General features: G+C 32.9%; 3 protein-coding genes across 3 annotated transcripts; 2 read left to right on the top strand and 1 right to left on the bottom strand.

Annotated features, from left to right (window-relative positions):
* The first annotated feature begins 3,189 nt into the window (after positions 1-3,189).
* Positions 3,190-6,359, top strand: LOC112506222 (putative pentatricopeptide repeat-containing protein At1g17630). The gene is made up of 3 exons (XM_025110239.1): positions 3,190-5,376; positions 6,035-6,171; positions 6,249-6,359. Exon 1 carries the CDS (start codon positions 3,190-3,192, stop codon positions 5,320-5,322), a length of 2,133 nt encoding a protein of 710 aa, XP_024966007.1. The 3' UTR covers positions 5,323-5,376; positions 6,035-6,171; positions 6,249-6,359.
* Positions 6,360-7,678: 1,319 nt separating this feature from the next.
* On the top strand, positions 7,679-8,855 carry LOC112507912 (E3 ubiquitin-protein ligase RZF1-like). Its single transcript, XM_025112666.1, has 2 exons — positions 7,679-8,616; positions 8,711-8,855. The coding sequence occupies exons 1-2, from the start codon at positions 7,764-7,766 to the stop codon at positions 8,788-8,790; spliced, it is 933 nt and encodes a 310-aa protein (XP_024968434.1). The 5' UTR covers positions 7,679-7,763; the 3' UTR covers positions 8,791-8,855.
* Positions 8,856-10,225: 1,370 nt separating this feature from the next.
* On the bottom strand, positions 10,226-13,906 carry LOC112507866. Its single transcript, XM_025112601.1, has 5 exons — positions 13,550-13,906; positions 12,757-12,866; positions 12,295-12,666; positions 11,478-12,096; positions 10,226-10,650 (listed from the first exon to the last, which is right to left on the bottom strand). The coding sequence occupies exons 1-5, from the start codon at positions 13,785-13,787 to the stop codon at positions 10,544-10,546; spliced, it is 1,446 nt and encodes a 481-aa protein (XP_024968369.1). The 5' UTR covers positions 13,788-13,906; the 3' UTR covers positions 10,226-10,543.
* Between the last annotated feature and the right edge of the window lie 4,362 nt (positions 13,907-18,268).

Genomic DNA, 18,268 nt, shown 5'->3' with positions numbered 1-18,268 from the left:
AATTATTTTCTATTTTTCATTTATAAATTTCCTTCAGAACTGTTGTCAAACGTTAATTTTCATTAAACACAAGACTGGGGGTAAAATGGTAATTTTATGTCATTCAGACTGTTCATTCAGAACAATTTCCAAACAACCTTTTTCTATCTGACACTAAATCATACAGAGTCTCTTAATCATCATGACCACTTAATCATCCTGCACTAAACCATTCAGCAACTGGCAAACGGCCCCTAACTAAGTGAGAGTAATGAATTTTAGGAATTTTTTTTTACGTCTTAATAGTTTTATTAAAAGTTGCTTAAGAGGTGAATCTTGTTTGGTAAAAAAATTACCTCTTATCTATACTATATTATAAAGCATTTAACAAAAATTCTTAAAATCATTTTTTATTTGTAAAGTACCGTTTATTAATGCATATTACTTAAAACTCAAGATTACAAGTAGATTGTGCATAAGTACAACTTATTAAAGCTTCATACCTGAATTCGTGTAACTAACTGCAGATAAACATAATCAAATACATGATAAATATCTCATTTTAAATATAAAAAATCTAAAATATAATTAGGATAATCATTAAGTTCTAACAGAATACTTAATTATTATCTTTATAAATTGTTATATTATTAAACTAAAAATAAATTATTTCATTATTAAACTTAAATTTAATTATAATAAAAAGATAAATTAAAGAAATTACATAAAAAATGAGAACTTTTAAATAGTTGCTTTGATATTAACATTGATATATTTTTTTTCAAATTTTTATGATATCTTCAAATTTATATTTATTCAAAAATAAAATCATTATTGTTTTCTTAAAAACACATAAAATCATATTATAACATCGACATAGATAAATAATATAATAGAACATTAAAAACGAGATGTGTCTCGCTGCATTGCATGAGCACTATTCTAGTTGGTTCTAAACCTCTCTGAATGATTTTGTATTTTAGGACTCCTTGAACCATTCAACGCCCTAATTTCATTATGAACGATTACCAAACAACTATATTTTATTTTGCATTATGTTATAAGAGATTTTTAATCATTTTGACCACTTAAATCAAACCATTCAACAACTGTCAAACAGTCTTTTACTCATTTAGTGCTTACCAGAAATTACAGGGTCAATTAAAGGAGAATGTTAACTCAGTAAGTGCTTGTTGAATAAGCATTTTAGTAAACGGCCCCTTAGTCTCTTATCAGATTAGATGACGAGAAGAGCTTATAAGCTTTTATCCCAAAAAACAAACACTTATAATATGTTACCTCTTATTCAGTAATCTGTAATAGATTAATAAAAGGTAAAAGTTTATGAAGCTTTTTGTAAGGTTTAAAGATTTCTTTAATCAATTTTTGTTATTACCTTATGTATAAATATACAACTAGTTGTGTATCCGTGCAATGTGGCAGGAGCCGTGAATTTTAACGATTTTGAAGTTTCACTGGTTTTATCAGAGAAGATTTAACGATGCTATAAGTTACACTTGATCTTTACATATTAATACAATTGGAATAAATAAGAGTTATGGTTTTAATTACAGTCTATCGATGGAAAGAATTGTATGACTGTTTCAAATCCAATATATTTAAAATCCAACATATTTAAACGACTTCATAAATGTGTTCGATTTTTACACCAAGAGCAAATAATCAAGAGATCGAGAGCGAGAGTTCTAGAGCAATTGAATGCAGGGGTGGAACACAAACTTTCCAAGCGTAGGAGTCGGACCTAATATTATATATTTTCAAAAATACCAAAAATAACTATCCAAAGTTATAACGTAGAAGTTAAACTATGTTGCCTATATGAGATGTCACAAAATGATAAAGGCTGCACCTGCTGAACTTCATTATAAAACAACCAGTCAAGAAAATCAATACATACACAATCAAGATTCTGAAACCAAACAAGCAAACAAATGGAAACCATCAATAAGCCCATGTATCGGCTATGTCTTAATGTCTGGGACTACTAAGGTGCAAAGACACAATGTACTTGACAACGGTGTGTTGCTTCTAGAAGACAAAAAAAATTGGTGCAAAAACATGATCAAGAAATATCCTCTAATTGCTGTAACTTTTTTTTCCAAATCACTTTCTTAGGGGCTGTTTGGCTATTGTTGAATGATTTGGTGCAGAATGATTAAGTTGTCAGAATGATTAAGAGGCTCTCATGATATAGTGCAAAATGAAATATAATTGTTTGGTAATTGTGTATAATGAAATCAGGGCTCTTAATGGTTAAGGGAGATCCAAGATACAAAATCATTCAGAGGGTTTTAGAACCATTAAGAGGCAAGCTTTTTTTTTTTGCTAAACAAGATTCACCTCTTAACGATTCAGAAGTTGCCTCTTAATGGAACTATTAAGAGGTAAATAAACAACCCCTTAGTCAATTTTCAATCATATCAAACATCAGCAAAAACATCCTAATTTTTTATATGATGTATGTGGAATGGATCTGCCTTCCTAATGTTTTCACAATGGAAATCCAAAAATAAGTACCTACAAACAAATGTACCAATTTGTTTGCTAGAAATAGACATGAACTAAAAGACTGTCACACCCTATCTTCTTTCGTAGGCTCTTAATGATTCATGGAATTAATGTATTTGGCAGTAGAAATGTCACTATTTGATCAATTTAGGCTCGGTTAATATTCATTAGAGCTATATGTCTCGGTTAGTCATTTTATATGAGGGTTATGCCACATATGTGCTGGCTACACACTGAACCACGTCTTATTGAGCACTATAATAAGCATTCTTCAAGGGAGACTTTCATAATTCTCCACAATTCTCTTGAGAACTAAGGTGGCGTTTGGTTTGCAGATTCTGAAGGAATCTGAAGGAATTGGAATGTTGAATTTCTTTGACCAGATTCATTTCCTTCGTTTGGTTCATTCTTTTAAGCGGAAGGTTAATAAATTAATTATTATATTTATATTCTATAATTCTAATAAAAGAAAATAATATATGCATACATTTTAAAATTTTAATATTATTTTGCTTTTATTTTTTAAAAAACACATAAAAATCTTTTTTTTTTATAAACAATCCCAAATAAAGCAGTGATTCAAAGAAGTTATCATAAACTTGCAATTTGGTTCAAAGGAATGTTGAAAAATTTCAATTCCATAATCTTGAACTGGTGAAGAATCAACAATCATAATGATTCATGTTTCTCTCGAATCCGAGGCGTCTTCTTCGTATATCCTGTGCTTTAGATTCTTGGCGTTGGATTTCTAATGGCCGCAGCCACCACACTCAGGTTGAACCAAGAAACTTCGATGAAGTTTTTGATTACTTGGATCATGTTCTACGAGGATGCACCAGCTTCAGACAATGCAAACAAATACATTCCCAAATCGTGCTTTTGGGTGGTTTGTCAACTGTGTTCTTGTCGTCTAGGCTCGTATCTATTTATGGGAGATTTGAGCTTCTTACTGATGCTCGAAAAGTTTTTGAATCTGTCCCAATTGAATGCCTTTCCATCACGATCATTTGGAATTCGATGTTAAGAGCTAATATCACGAATGGCGAATGTCGAGAAACGCTTGGGGTTTATACCCGAATGAGGAACACCGGCTTTTTAGCTGATGAGTTTAGTTTCCCTTTAGTAGTGAGGGCTTGCGCTACGATGGGTCTTCGGAATTCTTTTGATTTAGTTCATGGTCATGTTCTACTAACGGGATTTCAAGATAACATTCATGTTGCAAATGAATTGTTGGCTGGGTATGGCAAACTTGGGCAAATGGCTGGTGCACGCCAACTGTTTGATAGAATGGTTGTTAGAAGCCACATTTCTTGGAATACTATGGTTTCTGGTTTCGCTTTTAATTATGATTGTGAGGGTGCTCTTGAGATGTTTAAGAGGATGAAACTTGATGGATGGGAGCCTAACAATGTGACTTGGACTTCTTTGCTGTCAAGTCATGCTAGATGTGATCGCCATTGGGAAACATTGAGATTATACAATGTCATGAGAAGTGAAGGTATCTGGCCTGCTGCTGAATCGCTTGCCGTGGTTATATCTGTTTGTAACAATTCTGATGTATTTGATAAGGGAAGGGAGCTTCATGGATATGTTGTAAGGGTTGGTTTTGAAAACTATTCGTTTTCTAAAAACTCTCTTCTGTGCATGTATGGTAGGCATGGAGTTTTAGAAGCTGCTAAAGATCTGTTTTCAGAGATTAAGACAAAGAGTTTAGTGAGTTGGAATGCCTTAATATCGTCATATGCTCAAGCTGGTTTATGTGATGAGGCTTTCGTTACGTTCTTACGGTTGGAGAAGTCAGAAGGATATCTCATGCCTAATGTTATAAGCTGGACTGCTATTATAAGTGGATTTGCTTCAAATGGGAGATCCAAGGAATCTTTGGAACTCTTCAGGAAAATGCAGCTTGCTAAAGTGAGGGCCAATGTCGTAACTATATCTAATCTCTTATCAGTTTGTGCAGATTTGTCTGCACTTGTTTATGGAAAGGAGATCCATGCTCATGTTATTAGAGGCTTAATGGACAGTGGTCTATTAGTTGGTAATGGGTTGGTAAATATGTATGCTAAATGTGGTAGCCTGAAGGGCGGGCATATAGCATTTAAGAACATAAAGGGCAAAGAGTTATGCTCATGGAATACCATGATCAATGGGTATGGGATGCATGGACATGGTGAGAGTGCCTTGCAAACCTTTAAACAAATGATCAGTGATGGATATAAGCCTGATGGGGTTACTTTTGTTTCATTACTTTCTGCATGCAGTCATACAGGGCTTGTTGATGCTGGTCGTAAGTTATTTAATGAGATGAAAACTGAGTACGGAATTGAACCAGAAATGGAACACTACGCTTGTATGGTTGACCTTCTTGGACGAGCTGGATTTCTTCAAGAAGCAAGTGATGTTGTGAAGAAGATGCCGATAGAACCCAATGTATGTGTATGGGGAGCTCTTTTGAACTCGAGTAGAATGCACAGGAACAAAGATTGGGTTGATGGGTCTGTTTCAAAGATACTTGGCGTTAGTTCAGCTACTGGGAATTACATGTTAGTGTCAAATATATACTCTCAAAGTGGTAGATGGGAGGACTCTGCAAAGGTCAGAGGATCGGCTAGGGCACTGGGTTTAACGAAAACTCCAGGTCAGAGTTGGATTGAATTGAACAAGAAGGTCCATATGTTCACAGCAGGGGACTTCGCGCTAGGTGAGATGAAGGAAGTTCAGACACTGCTTAAGACTTTCAGTTTTCAAATGAAGACAGAGGGCTATTTTTCTCATGAAAAGGCATTTGGGCTTCAAAATGCAGACGAATAAATTAGTTTTCAATGGGATCTTTGAAGGATTCTCATGGGTCATGGCTACTTCAAGGTAATCTTTAACAAACCATACTAGCCTAGATGGCTTGGTATACGGATATGCATTATTCTACATGTTAATCTTTAATACCAAACAATAATCAAGATTCACTTCCATGGAAAATGTTGATTTCAACATTGACTTGCTAACAGTGTTGCAAGGACACAGATGCATAATTTGAAGATAGTGGGGTTCAATTATTCTAAAAGACCGAGGAAAGATTAATAATTTTTAAAATTCTATATTTCATTCTGTGATGAGCAGCACTGTTACTAGGGATGTTGAATGGCATCTGCAAAGCTCTGGATCTTATCTCAATATCAAAATGTTATAAGGTTCGAGTTCTTTAGAGTTATCCAAATTAACAGCTTTCAACCAGACACAGGCATGCTCCACACTTTAGGAATTGCATGCACTGTCTGTCATCAAGAATCTTTAAGTAAAGGATTTTGATATAATTTTCCAACTGCACCCTGAAGAGAAACAAAAGTCTTATATGAAAGAAAACACAGTTTTGATGGATAAAGCTGGGCAGAAGAATGAAGAAATCTTTCCCATTACATCCTTATGTTCAGTTGCACTCAAATTGTTAGCCTCCTCTTGTTGCTTAATACTTCCCCATAAGAAAGTCTGTTATCGTGTTTAATACATATGATTTTATGTGCTTTAGGCTGTCAACTGGTTATGTAGTCATTTTGACGCCTACAGAGATACTCCCAACATCATTGACAAGTTCAAGAACGTTAAACGGATTCTCCAGTTTCACATGTTTTATGATTTCTCCAGAGCACAATTATGCATTTCATGGTAGGTTGCTGTGTATGTCATCAAACTTATCCATACCCTGGTAGTAAGATTAATATTCCTTATTTCTTTAAACCCAGCCTAGGTACGGGAAAAGAGGCAGAGGAAAGTAATTTGCTGCAGAAATTATCAGAAGCTTGCATAGTTGTTATGCGCTGGAGCTTTCAGTGAGGTAAAATAGTCAATTTTGTCCTTCAGACTGAAACAACAAAATTTAGCTTAATATGTACAGCCATCTTGATCCATATGTGACTTGATAGAAAAACAACCAAACAACCCCTTAATTTAATATCCTGATTCTGTATACTTCTTTCATTTTATCGGTCAAAAGCTGATTTTGTACAAATGAGTTTATAACATTAATTATAAAACATTTGATTCCAACAGTTTCTCCATATTAAAGATTACAACATTAATTATTTATATTATATTATAAACATTTAGGTTTTACCTCTTAAAAAATGCAAGTGTCACAATATTAATTGCAAAGAGAGTCTGCTAATGTTTATAAATGAATCAATAATGCATATAAATCTTTCAATTTCATAATATTCATATTTTATGCTATTTGTAAACAATAACAATCGAAGCTTGAAAGGTTTTGGAAGCTCACGGATTTATCTCAATTATTAAAAAGAATCTTAAATACAATTAATTTTTTAATCAAACAAATTATATGAAAACGAGTATTTTATTTTCTTTAATTTGATACCCATATTGATATACACATACATACATACATATTTGAAGCAAATCAACACAAAAATTGAAGATTTAGTTACGATTAGAAATTAGAATATATAAATATACATATAGGGTTGGGTTCCGATGAGAATAAAAGTTAAGGTGAGAAGCATAAAAGGGATCTTCATCCTTAGATGCACATTAGGATGAGATGCACCAAATCAATCACTATATCAAACACAATTCATGAGTGAGTTTGAGATTAAAGGTGATCAAGGATTTAGATCCCTTCTTATAATTCTCACTTTAACTCCTTCTCACATGATCCTTTGCATATATATATATATGTATATATATATATGTAGGGTTGGGTTCACGTGAGACCAGCCTGTTTTCGTGAGACCCGTGAGACCACGTTTTTACACGTAACCTTCACAGCAAAAACACTGTGAAGGTTTTAAAAAKTCRAACCTTCACAGCAAAAACACTGTGAAGGTTTTAAAAAGTCACCTTCACAGCATTTTTGCTGTGAAGTTTCAAGTGTAAAATGCTGGTCTCACGGGTCTCACGAAAACAGGCTGGTCTCACATGACCCCAAGTCTATATATGTATATATATATATGTATATATATATACGAATGAGTATATTCATAAAATAAACTAAAGGGTGTGACATGACATGCTCACACATGCTTAACTTTATTGAGAAGGTGACATGACATCCATATTAAGCAAAACAAAACCATCACAAGTTAAGAATCCCTTACATTTTTGCATCTTACCAATCTCTTCCCTTTATCTTTTCTCTATTCTTATTAAAACACACCCTATATACACATCTCCATTCCATTTCTCTACTGTTTCACATCCTTATCGACATTTCTTTCTGTTTCATATCTTGTCCTTCTAAAATGTCGTTGAGGCCTCGTCGTCGCGTCATCGTCAATGGGAACCAAAGAACGAGAACTCATCATTACTATTGGTGTCGCCGATGCCAAACCACATTCAGAACCAACTCAAACAACGTACCTGAAACGGTTTGTCCGCGATGTTTAGGTATTTTTCCTAATGAGCTTGACGTACAACGGTCTAGGTTGGTATCCAACGTTGCAGATGTCGAACCATCTTTAGCTGCACAATTAATAGAGAACTTGGCTCTGTTGTTTGAGCCACCAGAGCTACAGCCACAACTTTTTGGACTGCGAGATCTTGATACTGAAATTGAACAACGTCCGAATCCCAATTTTATTTTTCAAGTCACGGGTTCTCAGTCTGCACGTTTAGGTACTGGATCTCTTGATCATCAAAATGTAGCTTTTGAGGACACGAACGATGTTTCCAACGAAGAAGAGGACCCAACGCTACCACATACACCGTTTTCAGTAATTGAAGCGTTACCGTTAGTGAGTCTAACTCCATCTCATTTACTTAACGACTCACATTGCCCTGTTTGTAAAGACGAGTTTGAGGTTGGAGGAGAAGCACGGGAGTTGCCGTGTAAACATTTCTATCATTCTGATTGTATCGTTCCGTGGTTAAGCAATCATAATACATGCCCAGTATGTCGGTATGAGATAGAAGGCCTATTAAACAACGACCAAATGCATCACGAAGACGACTTTCCAAGACACGATTTTCGAAACTCAATCGACATGAATCGGAGCCTAGTACAATTAATCACGTCATGGCCTTTCAGAGCATTCTCAAACTCGATACGTCATCGTCCTAATTTTCTTGACAACAGTAATCCAACTTCTCTCATAGGTCTGTATGTATAGACCTTGAATTCCTTTTTATATCGTTTAATCACAGCTTACCTAGGGTTTTATGATCTAATGCTCGTATATGATCTTTGCAGATAGAATTGGTGACACACTTGGTTCGGTTTATGACTTCCTGTATAATCTGGTGTCGCCTTTTAGGAATAATATATATTAATTAAACTGCTCCAAATACAAGACTCACGTCTTCATTAAACAAACGATAATTTGTAAAAATTATATGTGTAATTTCTTTACAATAATTTCAATTCATTCCATTGTTATTGTTGTTTATTTTTGAGAGCATGAATAAATAAATAAATAAAAACAATAAATATATGTGTATGGAAAATAAATTATATACCCTACTTATTAAGGTGTTACTAGTGGTGGCTGAAAACCGGTCTCGGCCCGGTTCCGATCGGTCCCAAGGTTGTGCATAACCGGTCCTGGTCGAAAAGGTGAAGACCGGTCAAGCCATTCTATAATTGGTTATGGGGTCCTGGTCCCAACGGGTCCCGATATTAAAAATATTTTTTTTAAGGATATATATTTTTAATACATTATTAAATTTGTCTTACGGGTCACTCAAATACCCTTTAAAAATACGTTTTATTATAATTAAAATTACATTGTCTTACAAATTGAGAACTATGTATGTTAATCTCTCAACCAAAACACATATTTATAGTGTTTTGAGGCAAAAAACTACAAAAAAGAAAAACGGCTCCCAAGTGGCTATATAACGGCTATAAACCTGCTCTCTTTTTTTTTTTTGAACTTTCAGACCAAGCCGAGCCGGTCCTTAATCAGTCCATAACCGGTCCGGTCCCACAAATCAGACAAATGCATAATCGGTTCGGTTCAGTTTTGGTCGATTCTGGATTGCCATCCGAGAACCGACCGATCCAAATTGGATGTTGAAATTTTCAATCCAATCCGATCCAATTACAATTGGATATCCAATTACAATTGGATATCCAATTATGGTCGGTCAGTTCTCATTGGATCAGTAGGTTCCAATTGGATCGGTTGATTTTCTGTACACCCTTAATATTGATGAGACAAATTTTGGTCATAAATATTCAGTTACAAGTGGAACCTATAATAAATAAGAAGAACAACAGTTGTCATAGATAATTAATATAATATGTGGCCATGATTACTGATTTAAATGTTTTATAATACATCAAGGTTCTCATTCGACCTTTAGTGTCTACTCACTAGCATTCAAGATAGAAATCACAAACTACCTACGTAACAACACGACACTTAACCGTCATGCATAAGCGTTAAGGCATTAAAACCCCAATAATCACGGTCCCGGAGTCCGACTCATAAGAATTCCACCTCCGCAATACCAAGACCCCCATAATGCCTATTCGAGCATTGATCATAAAGGGAGGACATCAAGACTCCTGACTTATCAAAAATGACCGACTCGTACGCCTATGTATTTCAAGTTTCTTTTTTTATTAAATTGTCAAATTTGCACTCGACTCGAACCAACGACCCTTGCTTGCAATAAGACGACAACGAATGGTGTGAGAAAATTGAAACGATAACGAAAAGCAATTCGAAGTAATAAGCCATAAATCACATTGAGTTTGATATGATTAAGATGCATCTCATTTCCTTCACAACAGAGTTGTGATCTTCATTTCTTTAGCTCAAAAACAACAACCAACTTAAGTTACAACCTTTTCTTTGAAACATTAAACTTCTCTATTACCTGCCATCTTAAAGAACGATTCCCTTCGGGAAACATCCCCATTTGTCTTCCATAACGTGGAATAGAAAGCGGCCTGCCACCATTTGGCTTCGACCTGCAACGTTTTTCTGGTTCGTGTACAATGTGTGTGTGTATCAGTGTGTATGGCTGAGTTATGAAGCTCCAAAAGATCCATTAGCGAACGGTTTCTACTATACTTTTAGCAAAACTGTAAGTCGGCGGATCTGCATAAAGTTTGGAGTGTCATAAGTGTAGAGAAGAAGAACAGAGGCCAGGTTATGTGATTCAAAGAACCAGTTGCTGAAGCTGCAAAAACACAGAGGAAAAGAACATCAGAATCCATCAAATTATGCACAAATCACAACTCAAATCTGTATCTGTACTTGCATATGTTTCTAGGGGTTGGTTTAAATACGAACAGTAAATATTTTCAGAAGCTGGAAACCAACTATTATGAATTATTCATAATGATTAATTGTGATAGGTGTTCATCATTAACAGTGAAAATACATGACATTAATGATGAATGATATTCATGAATATAAGGGTTATTCATTATGAATAATTCATAAAATAGTTGGTTCCCAGCTTTGCAAAAAATTTAAGGTTCTCATTTGAACCTTCCCTCGTATGTCTATGTATCTATCTATATTTGTATATATAAGAGTGTGTATGCATGTATCTTTACCACATAACCAAAGTATTAATGAAAGTTGAATTAGATTCCTAAAAGAAAGCAGAAAGACAAATAAAACCTTGCTCGTAAACGTGAGTTTGATTTGCCATGATACTCTTCGACACATTTAAGCTACATATATTTTTTTTCTAAAAGATCTTCACTGAACATATTAACTTACATGCTAAGAGAACCAAAAGAAGAAATTGTTCAAGAAAATCATATGGACTGAAATTAAGTGAACTTATTCGGATATCTGGAAGTGAAATTTACTATACTGCCCCTAGATCATGGGCAATGCTCTTTCTTTGCTAACGTCAAGGGAGCTATGTGGTGACCTTCCACAATGTTGGGAATACCCGATAGGGCATTTCACTTGGAGATATCCAATAGATTCGTTTATTGGATAAATCACTTACAGTAACGAGTGTGAGAAAGATCAAAAGAAGTAACTTACAAGACAATGATGGTGAGACCGAAACTGGTGGAGCCACTGAGCCTTTCTGATCCCCTTGATCTTGGCCAGGATGTGAGCCATAGGATACAGCTGGTAACGAAGGAAAATCTGGGGGCATTTCTGACCTTGGATGCACCGGTGGTGGACTAATAGAATGCCGAGGTGCAGAAGGAAGAGAATGTGGGACAGGAACATTCATTGGTGGTGGGCTGGGGAAGATATGGGACCCACCACAAGAATGATCCACTGGGGCATTTGCAAGAGGAGGTGAAGATTGATCATGCCCATTTTGGGGGCTTGGTGAAGAAAAGACTGGAGATGGAGAGGGGGAAATAGAGGGTTCTGCATAATAGTTAAGCAATGGAGACGGAGCTGGGGAAGGCGAAGGTGCATCGAGGGTATGATACAGATAAGAAGATAAACTGATTTCCTTCACTTTACCAAAAACAGAGTGATCCAGGCCAAGGTTTCTTGCAGAGGGTGATCCTGTTATTGTTTGGGCCAATTGCTTCAATCTTAGAGGCACAAGGTTCCCTAGGTTCGACACGATTGATGCCTGGACAGTAACCGGGGGGTCTCTGGTTGAGCCGGCTTTGTTTGTTACTTGCATATATACACTCTGAGGAAGAGAGAGGTGTAAGAAAACAGTTATTAACATAGTTTTGGGACAGCAAAAGTTGGTCCAAACCTATATGGCTATATGTCATGTGCATCATCAAACATATCTAGAACTGATTACGGATAGAAATCAAGAAGGTGCCAACAAACACACCAACTTGTAACTACAAACAAATTGAAAGCCGGGCAAAAATTGTACCTCATAAGGCTTTAGGTGCAACCCCGATTTTAGCTGTTCCTTCAGCTCAACAAAGTTCTCTTCAATTTCACGCAGAGAATTAGGGAGGGTAAAATTGAAGAGGGCTTGTGGTAGCATCCAAAAGGATGCAGATTGCTTAGGGATAACTGTGATCCCACCAGGAAACTTGAAAATCTCAAACGATGATGGCTGTCCGAAAATGGATGTCGTTAATGTCAAGTTGGAACGTTGGTTGAACAGCTCAACTAAAGATGATCTTATCACGCTTATAGATACGGCATTTATTGAAGAATTCATGGGATCAGAAAGAACGCCAAACACCACGTGGGTCCAGTCAGATGCACTTGCTTTGTGCATAGATAAGATAGCAACCTGTAAATCATTGGGAACGTTTAGGATCATCTTCCTAATGCATATCAGGATGGGAAACACAGATAACGGGAATAGCTTATATCAGCAAACCTTTGTGTAAGGAACACCGATTTCTGCATAAATGTCATATTCTAGTCTTGTGATTTGAGGAAGAAGATATGCAACAGGCTTTTGTAGTCTGAAATATGCCTGTATTGTGGCTGAAATAACATCGGCATAGATATTAGATACAGCTTAAAACTTGTATGTCCATAAGCATCAACATAAAGCAGGACCGAATTTACTTATAACCCTTTTATTTGATTTATTTCATTTCTGGGTTTCTGCACTTTAATAAGCAATAGTTACATCATCTGTTTGGTTCTTTTTATACACTTCATAGAAAATCTACTCTTTTTTATGAACTTATCATCACAACTATCAAATGGGTGTTGTTTAAATACATGTTTTCCATCAAAGTTTGCACAAAAGAGATCAATGTTTTATGAAATACATAAAAAGACAATCTTTTTAGATCCAATCTCCAGATAATTGCAGAAGCTTAATCCTCAACAGAATAATAATAAGTCCAAATAATTGTTTGAATATTTAAATCCAGCAATCATATATAAACACCCTGCCTGCTCATAATTCAAATGGACCCATTTGCTCATTTGAGCAGAATAACATTGGTTTTAAAACTACTGTCAGAAAATCAACATCCTAAATCAAACAACAAGTCAATTCCTAGATCATTGCAAATCACTGTAATCGGAATCAAGGTATAGCATATGATCAATCAGCCAGAAAATAAACCCTAATCACGATAACGAAGATTTATAAAATAAGAATCCAAATCCTAATATTTCAAATTAAGCAAAAATATTCACACATACATACATACCACTGTGCTTGATTGAAGCTTTTACATCAAACCCATATTGTCTGTGGTGCAAATGAAAGATGGAAAAAACAGCTGTGAGGAGAACGGCAACGCTGAGAAGCAAAACAAAAACGCATTTGAAACTAAACAATCGATCAATTCTCGAGAAACCCATCGAACATCGAACAAACAAATAAGACCCATGATGATTCTGCTCCTGTTGGTGGTGAATTGGCAATTGGGGTTCGGATTTCCCCATTTGCAAAGCATCTGTGCACTCACTCCCTCTCTCTCTCTCTCTCTCCTCCTCTGTTGCAACTCAATTATCAGTCGTTTTTCCCTCTAAAATACGAAAACTTGATTGAATTTGAAGGTGTGTAAGACGATGAGACACTAACCACCATTGTTGATGGTACACATTCTCTCTCTCTCTCTCTCTCTCTCTCTCTCTCTGTGTATATGTTTGGCACAACTGTAAGTAGCACTGAGGAGGAAGCATCTGATTTGTACCATTCCAACTATTTTCTTCATTTTTTTTACTTCTTTTCAAATTCTCAAACCATGTGGAACTGTCATTTGTAATTTACAAAACTGCCCCCTCAATTTACAATTTATTTGATTTTTTTACCTTAAACTTTTGAGAAAAGTCTAAAAAAAACCCAACAGACTTCAGCGTTTGAAATGATTAAGTTCTTGAACAATTTTTTGGAACAAATAAAGGGATGTTTGAGATTGCTTATTTTAGGTGCTTTTTGACTTATTTCAGTCTAAACACCGGTGATAAGCTAATTGCTAGTGTTTGGATGAGGAAAAATAAAACTGTTTATATCGGTGTCAAACCGCTAATAAACAGTTTTTGATAAGTTAATTCTTCCTGACTTATGAAAAATTGTTTATTACCAGTTTATCATTTTAACCCTGTTTTATTAATGTTTGTTAACTATTAATCTTATTGATATAATTTTTTGTCAAAAATATTATTATAAATGATGAAAAATAAATTTTTACCTGTTAAAAAATCAAATAAGTTAATAATCAAAAATATTATTATATGGAAGATTGTCTTTTTTGGTTATTTTACATATATAAGCAAAATTTGCCAAATACTAAAAAACAACTTATCAACTTATTGTTTTTTGGTACTGCTATAAGCTAATCCAAACACTTTTTAGAAAACTCCGATTTAATACCACATAAATTAATAAGTACTTTTACAAAAAAACATAAGTTGTTTTAAATAAGCAATACCAAACACCCCCTAAGTTCTTGGACATTTCAAAACATGTTAAACAACTCTTTGGACTTTCTAAAACATGCTAGATACATCTTTATGACCTATAAAAATAGTTAATACGGTAAAATAATGAAAAAAATCTGGAAAAAGATAATGGATCTTCGTATTTTGAACGATTAAGTCTTTAAATGTTTTATGAACTAAAAAAATACTTATATCTGTAAAATGAAAAAAAAAATACAACAAAATACTTACATTTAAAAAAGATTATTGATCAAATTTATTTAATGGACTTATTTGTTCCACTAATTTTGGTTCATTTACATCTTTTAATTTATTTGTATAGATTATTTAATATTTTTATTATAATGAAATATCTAAAATATCCTTCATGATAATTCAAGAGTGAAATGACATTGTTTACTAAAACTGAAAGAAAATATTAAATATGAAGGTTGGTAAGTGATTTAAGAAAGAATGAGGATGTAAATGTAAGATTTGTGAAAGAGTAAGGGGTGAAAATGTAAAAAGGAATGATGATTTGGCTACCGAACGTTGAGGAGAAGCAAAGGCGAAAGGGAAATATTGAGTAGAATGGATTGGTGGAGAGAAAAGGGGTACTTTTGTCAAAAAAGAAAAGTTAAAGGGCAAAAAGGGAAAGAAGTGATTGTCGTCCTTGTCCTTTTTTTAAATGATATATTCCCTCTACAAATACGAATAAATTAACACATAAATACACAACTAAAACTTCCATCCCATGTGCATATCTATACTATATTATAAAGAATTTGACAAAAATTCTTAAAAATCATTTTTTATACATGAAGTACTGTGTATTAATATATATTACTTAAAATTTAAGATTACAAGTAAATTATACGTATGTACAACTTATTAAAGCTCCATTTTTGAATTCATATAACTAACTATAGATAAAAATAATCAAATACATGATAAACATCTCATTTTTTATATAAAAAATCTAAAATATAATTAGAATAATCATTGAGTTCTAACAGAATCATTATCTTTATAAAATTTTATTGTTAAGCAAAAAATAAATTACTTCACTAAATCGTTAAAAAAAACATTATCTTTCTCAAAATCACATAAATCATATTATATCAACGAAGACAAAAAAAAAACATTAAGATGAAGATATATCCCGCTGCATTGTGCGAGTATCCTTCTAGTATGTGTGTGTGTGTATATATATATATATATATATATAAAGTACTCGCGTAATGCAGCGATACACATCTCGATTTTAATGTTCTATTTTATTATTTGTCTCTGTCAATGTTATAATACAATTTTATGTGTTTCTAAGAAATCAATAATGATTTTATTTTTGAATAAAATATAAATTTGAAAATATCATAAAAATTTGAAAAAAAATATCAATATTAATATCAAATCAACTATTTAAAAGTTCTCATTTTTTATGTAATTTCTTTAATTTATTTWTTTATTGTAATTTAATTTAAGTTTCATAACGAAATAATTTATTTTTGGTTTAATAATACAACATTTTATAAATATAATAATTAAGTATTCTGTTAAAACTTAACGGTTATCCTAAATATATATTTTAGATTTTTTATATTTAAAATGAGATGTTTATCTTGTATTTGATTATGTTTATCTACAGTTAGTTACACAAATTCAAATATAAAGCTTTAATAAGTTGTACTTACGTACAATCTACTTGCAATCGTGAGTTTTAAGTAATATGCATTAATAAATAGTATTTTACGCATAAAAAGTGGTTTTTAAGAACTTTTGTCAAATGTTTTATAATATAGTGTGTGTGTGTGTGTATATATATATATATATATACTAGTTGTGTACCCGCGTAATACGACATGATGTCAAATTTTCAAATAAGCCTACAACTAAAAATGAGTGCAACTATTCATTAACAAGTACAAAATTTATATTTAAACATTCGATCTTACAAGGGAACCCTTATTAATATAGTATATATATATATATATATATATATAATCATTTGCAAACTCAATAATCATACAACTATAACGCATTTTTCATGTGTTGTTTGACATATAAAACAACATATGTGATGTTACAATGTTGTTTCAAATGTGAAATGGTCACATATGTTGTTTTATATGTCAAACAATCATGAAACTCTTAAAAAAATAATAATTATGTATTAAGTTCCAACAAAATATCTAACTATTATCTTTATAAAAAATTATATTATTAAACCAAAAATTAAAAACTTCGTTATTAAACCTAAATTTAATTTATAATAAAAAATGATTTAAATAAACTACACCAAAAAAAAAAGAATTTTTAAATAGTTAATTTGATAATAATATCAATATATTTTTTTTAAATTATTATGATATCTTCATATAAATATTTTATTCATAAATAAAAACATTATTGTTTTCTCAAACCGTATTATAACATCGATTGAGACAAAAAAAAAACATTAAAATCAAAATGTATCTCACTTCACATACACGAATACCTTTCTAGTTTTTAATAAATTTATCCTGTAACATTTACCAATTCAAAACATCTAACCATCGAGTGATAAAAAAATTTGTTTGGATCATGATTTTGACAAAACATAGTTCAGATAAATAAACCTGAAGCATTAAATAGGACCGCGATCAATATTATTTTAGTTTTCAAACTCGTACTGATATTTTTCATTTTAAAATAAACTCATATTTGTATTACATTCATCGTCCATGACCAAACTGATTAAACTGATCAGATTTTTTTCTAATTTTTTGGTTATCGATCCAATTTGTTGAAGTCGAGTCAGAATCCCGAGTTTAAATCAGTATCCACATTAACTTGAGCATGACTCAAGGTGTTAGTGTGAGTTTAATCATAAACAATTTGAAGTAGTGATTTTGAAGATTTGATTAAAGATTGTTAATGCTTTTGATTACAATCCACAATCCACACTCAATACCATTATTATAATAATCCATACTTAACCTAATCTTTTTAAGCTCATTATTTAATTTCATACTTTTAGACCTAATTTCAAGAACGAAATTCAGAGAATCTGGTTTAAAATTAATGATTATGCTTAAACAGTATTCAGTTTGATCTGTATTTTAGGAGTCGTTAATGTATACATAAACCTAAAAAATCATGGTCTAGATTTGAAAATGTGGTTATATTTATAAATAATAACAGAGGGTTACCCTGTTTAAAACCGAAACAAATGTTACATATAAATATCATATTATGAATTATGAAAGAAAAGATGGGTATGCATGGGAGATGGGCCAACTACTTGGAGGTTGATTGTACATTTGCTTGGTGTTGGTTGGGTTTGTTGACCTATTACCTTAAAACTAATGTTATATATATATGTGTGTGTATATATATATATATATATATATATAGGAGTGATCATATGAAAACCGCTCTCATTTGTGTAAACCGTACAAACCACTTTTATCTGTCGATTTCATTGTTTAATCTTATGAAATTTTTTCATGAAATTGTTTAAT

The sequence above is a fragment of the Cynara cardunculus genome (genome assembly GCF_001531365.2).
Source record: "Cynara cardunculus var. scolymus isolate 2C chromosome LG 2, CcrdV1, whole genome shotgun sequence".
Lineage (NCBI taxonomy): Eukaryota > Viridiplantae > Streptophyta > Magnoliopsida > Asterales > Asteraceae > Cynara > Cynara cardunculus.
Note: the sequence above shows the minus strand (reverse complement) of the source record. Positions and strands in the feature narration are given on the sequence as shown.

Bases quoted from the DNA above. Each gene is read 5' to 3' on its own strand.
- LOC112506222 (XM_025110239.1), top strand. From the start codon at position 3,190: ATGTTTCTCTCGAATCCGAGGCGTCTTCTTCGTATATCCTGTGCTTTA.
- LOC112507912 (XM_025112666.1), top strand. From the start codon at position 7,764: ATGTCGTTGAGGCCTCGTCGTCGCGTCATCGTCAATGGGAACCAAAGA. The intron at 8,617-8,710 runs GTCTGTATGTAT...TGATCTTTGCAG, and splicing joins TAATCCAACTTCTCTCATAG to ATAGAATTGGTGACACACTT.
- LOC112507866 (XM_025112601.1), bottom strand. From the start codon at position 13,787: ATGGGGAAATCCGAACCCCAATTGCCAATTCACCACCAACAGGAGCAG. The intron at 12,097-12,294 runs GTACAATTTTTG...TCTCTTCCTCAG, and splicing joins TGCACCTAAAGCCTTATGAG to AGTGTATATATGCAAGTAAC. The intron at 10,651-11,477 runs GTAAGTTACTTC...GTGTTTTTGCAG, and splicing joins GGTCTCACCATCATTGTCTT to CTTCAGCAACTGGTTCTTTG.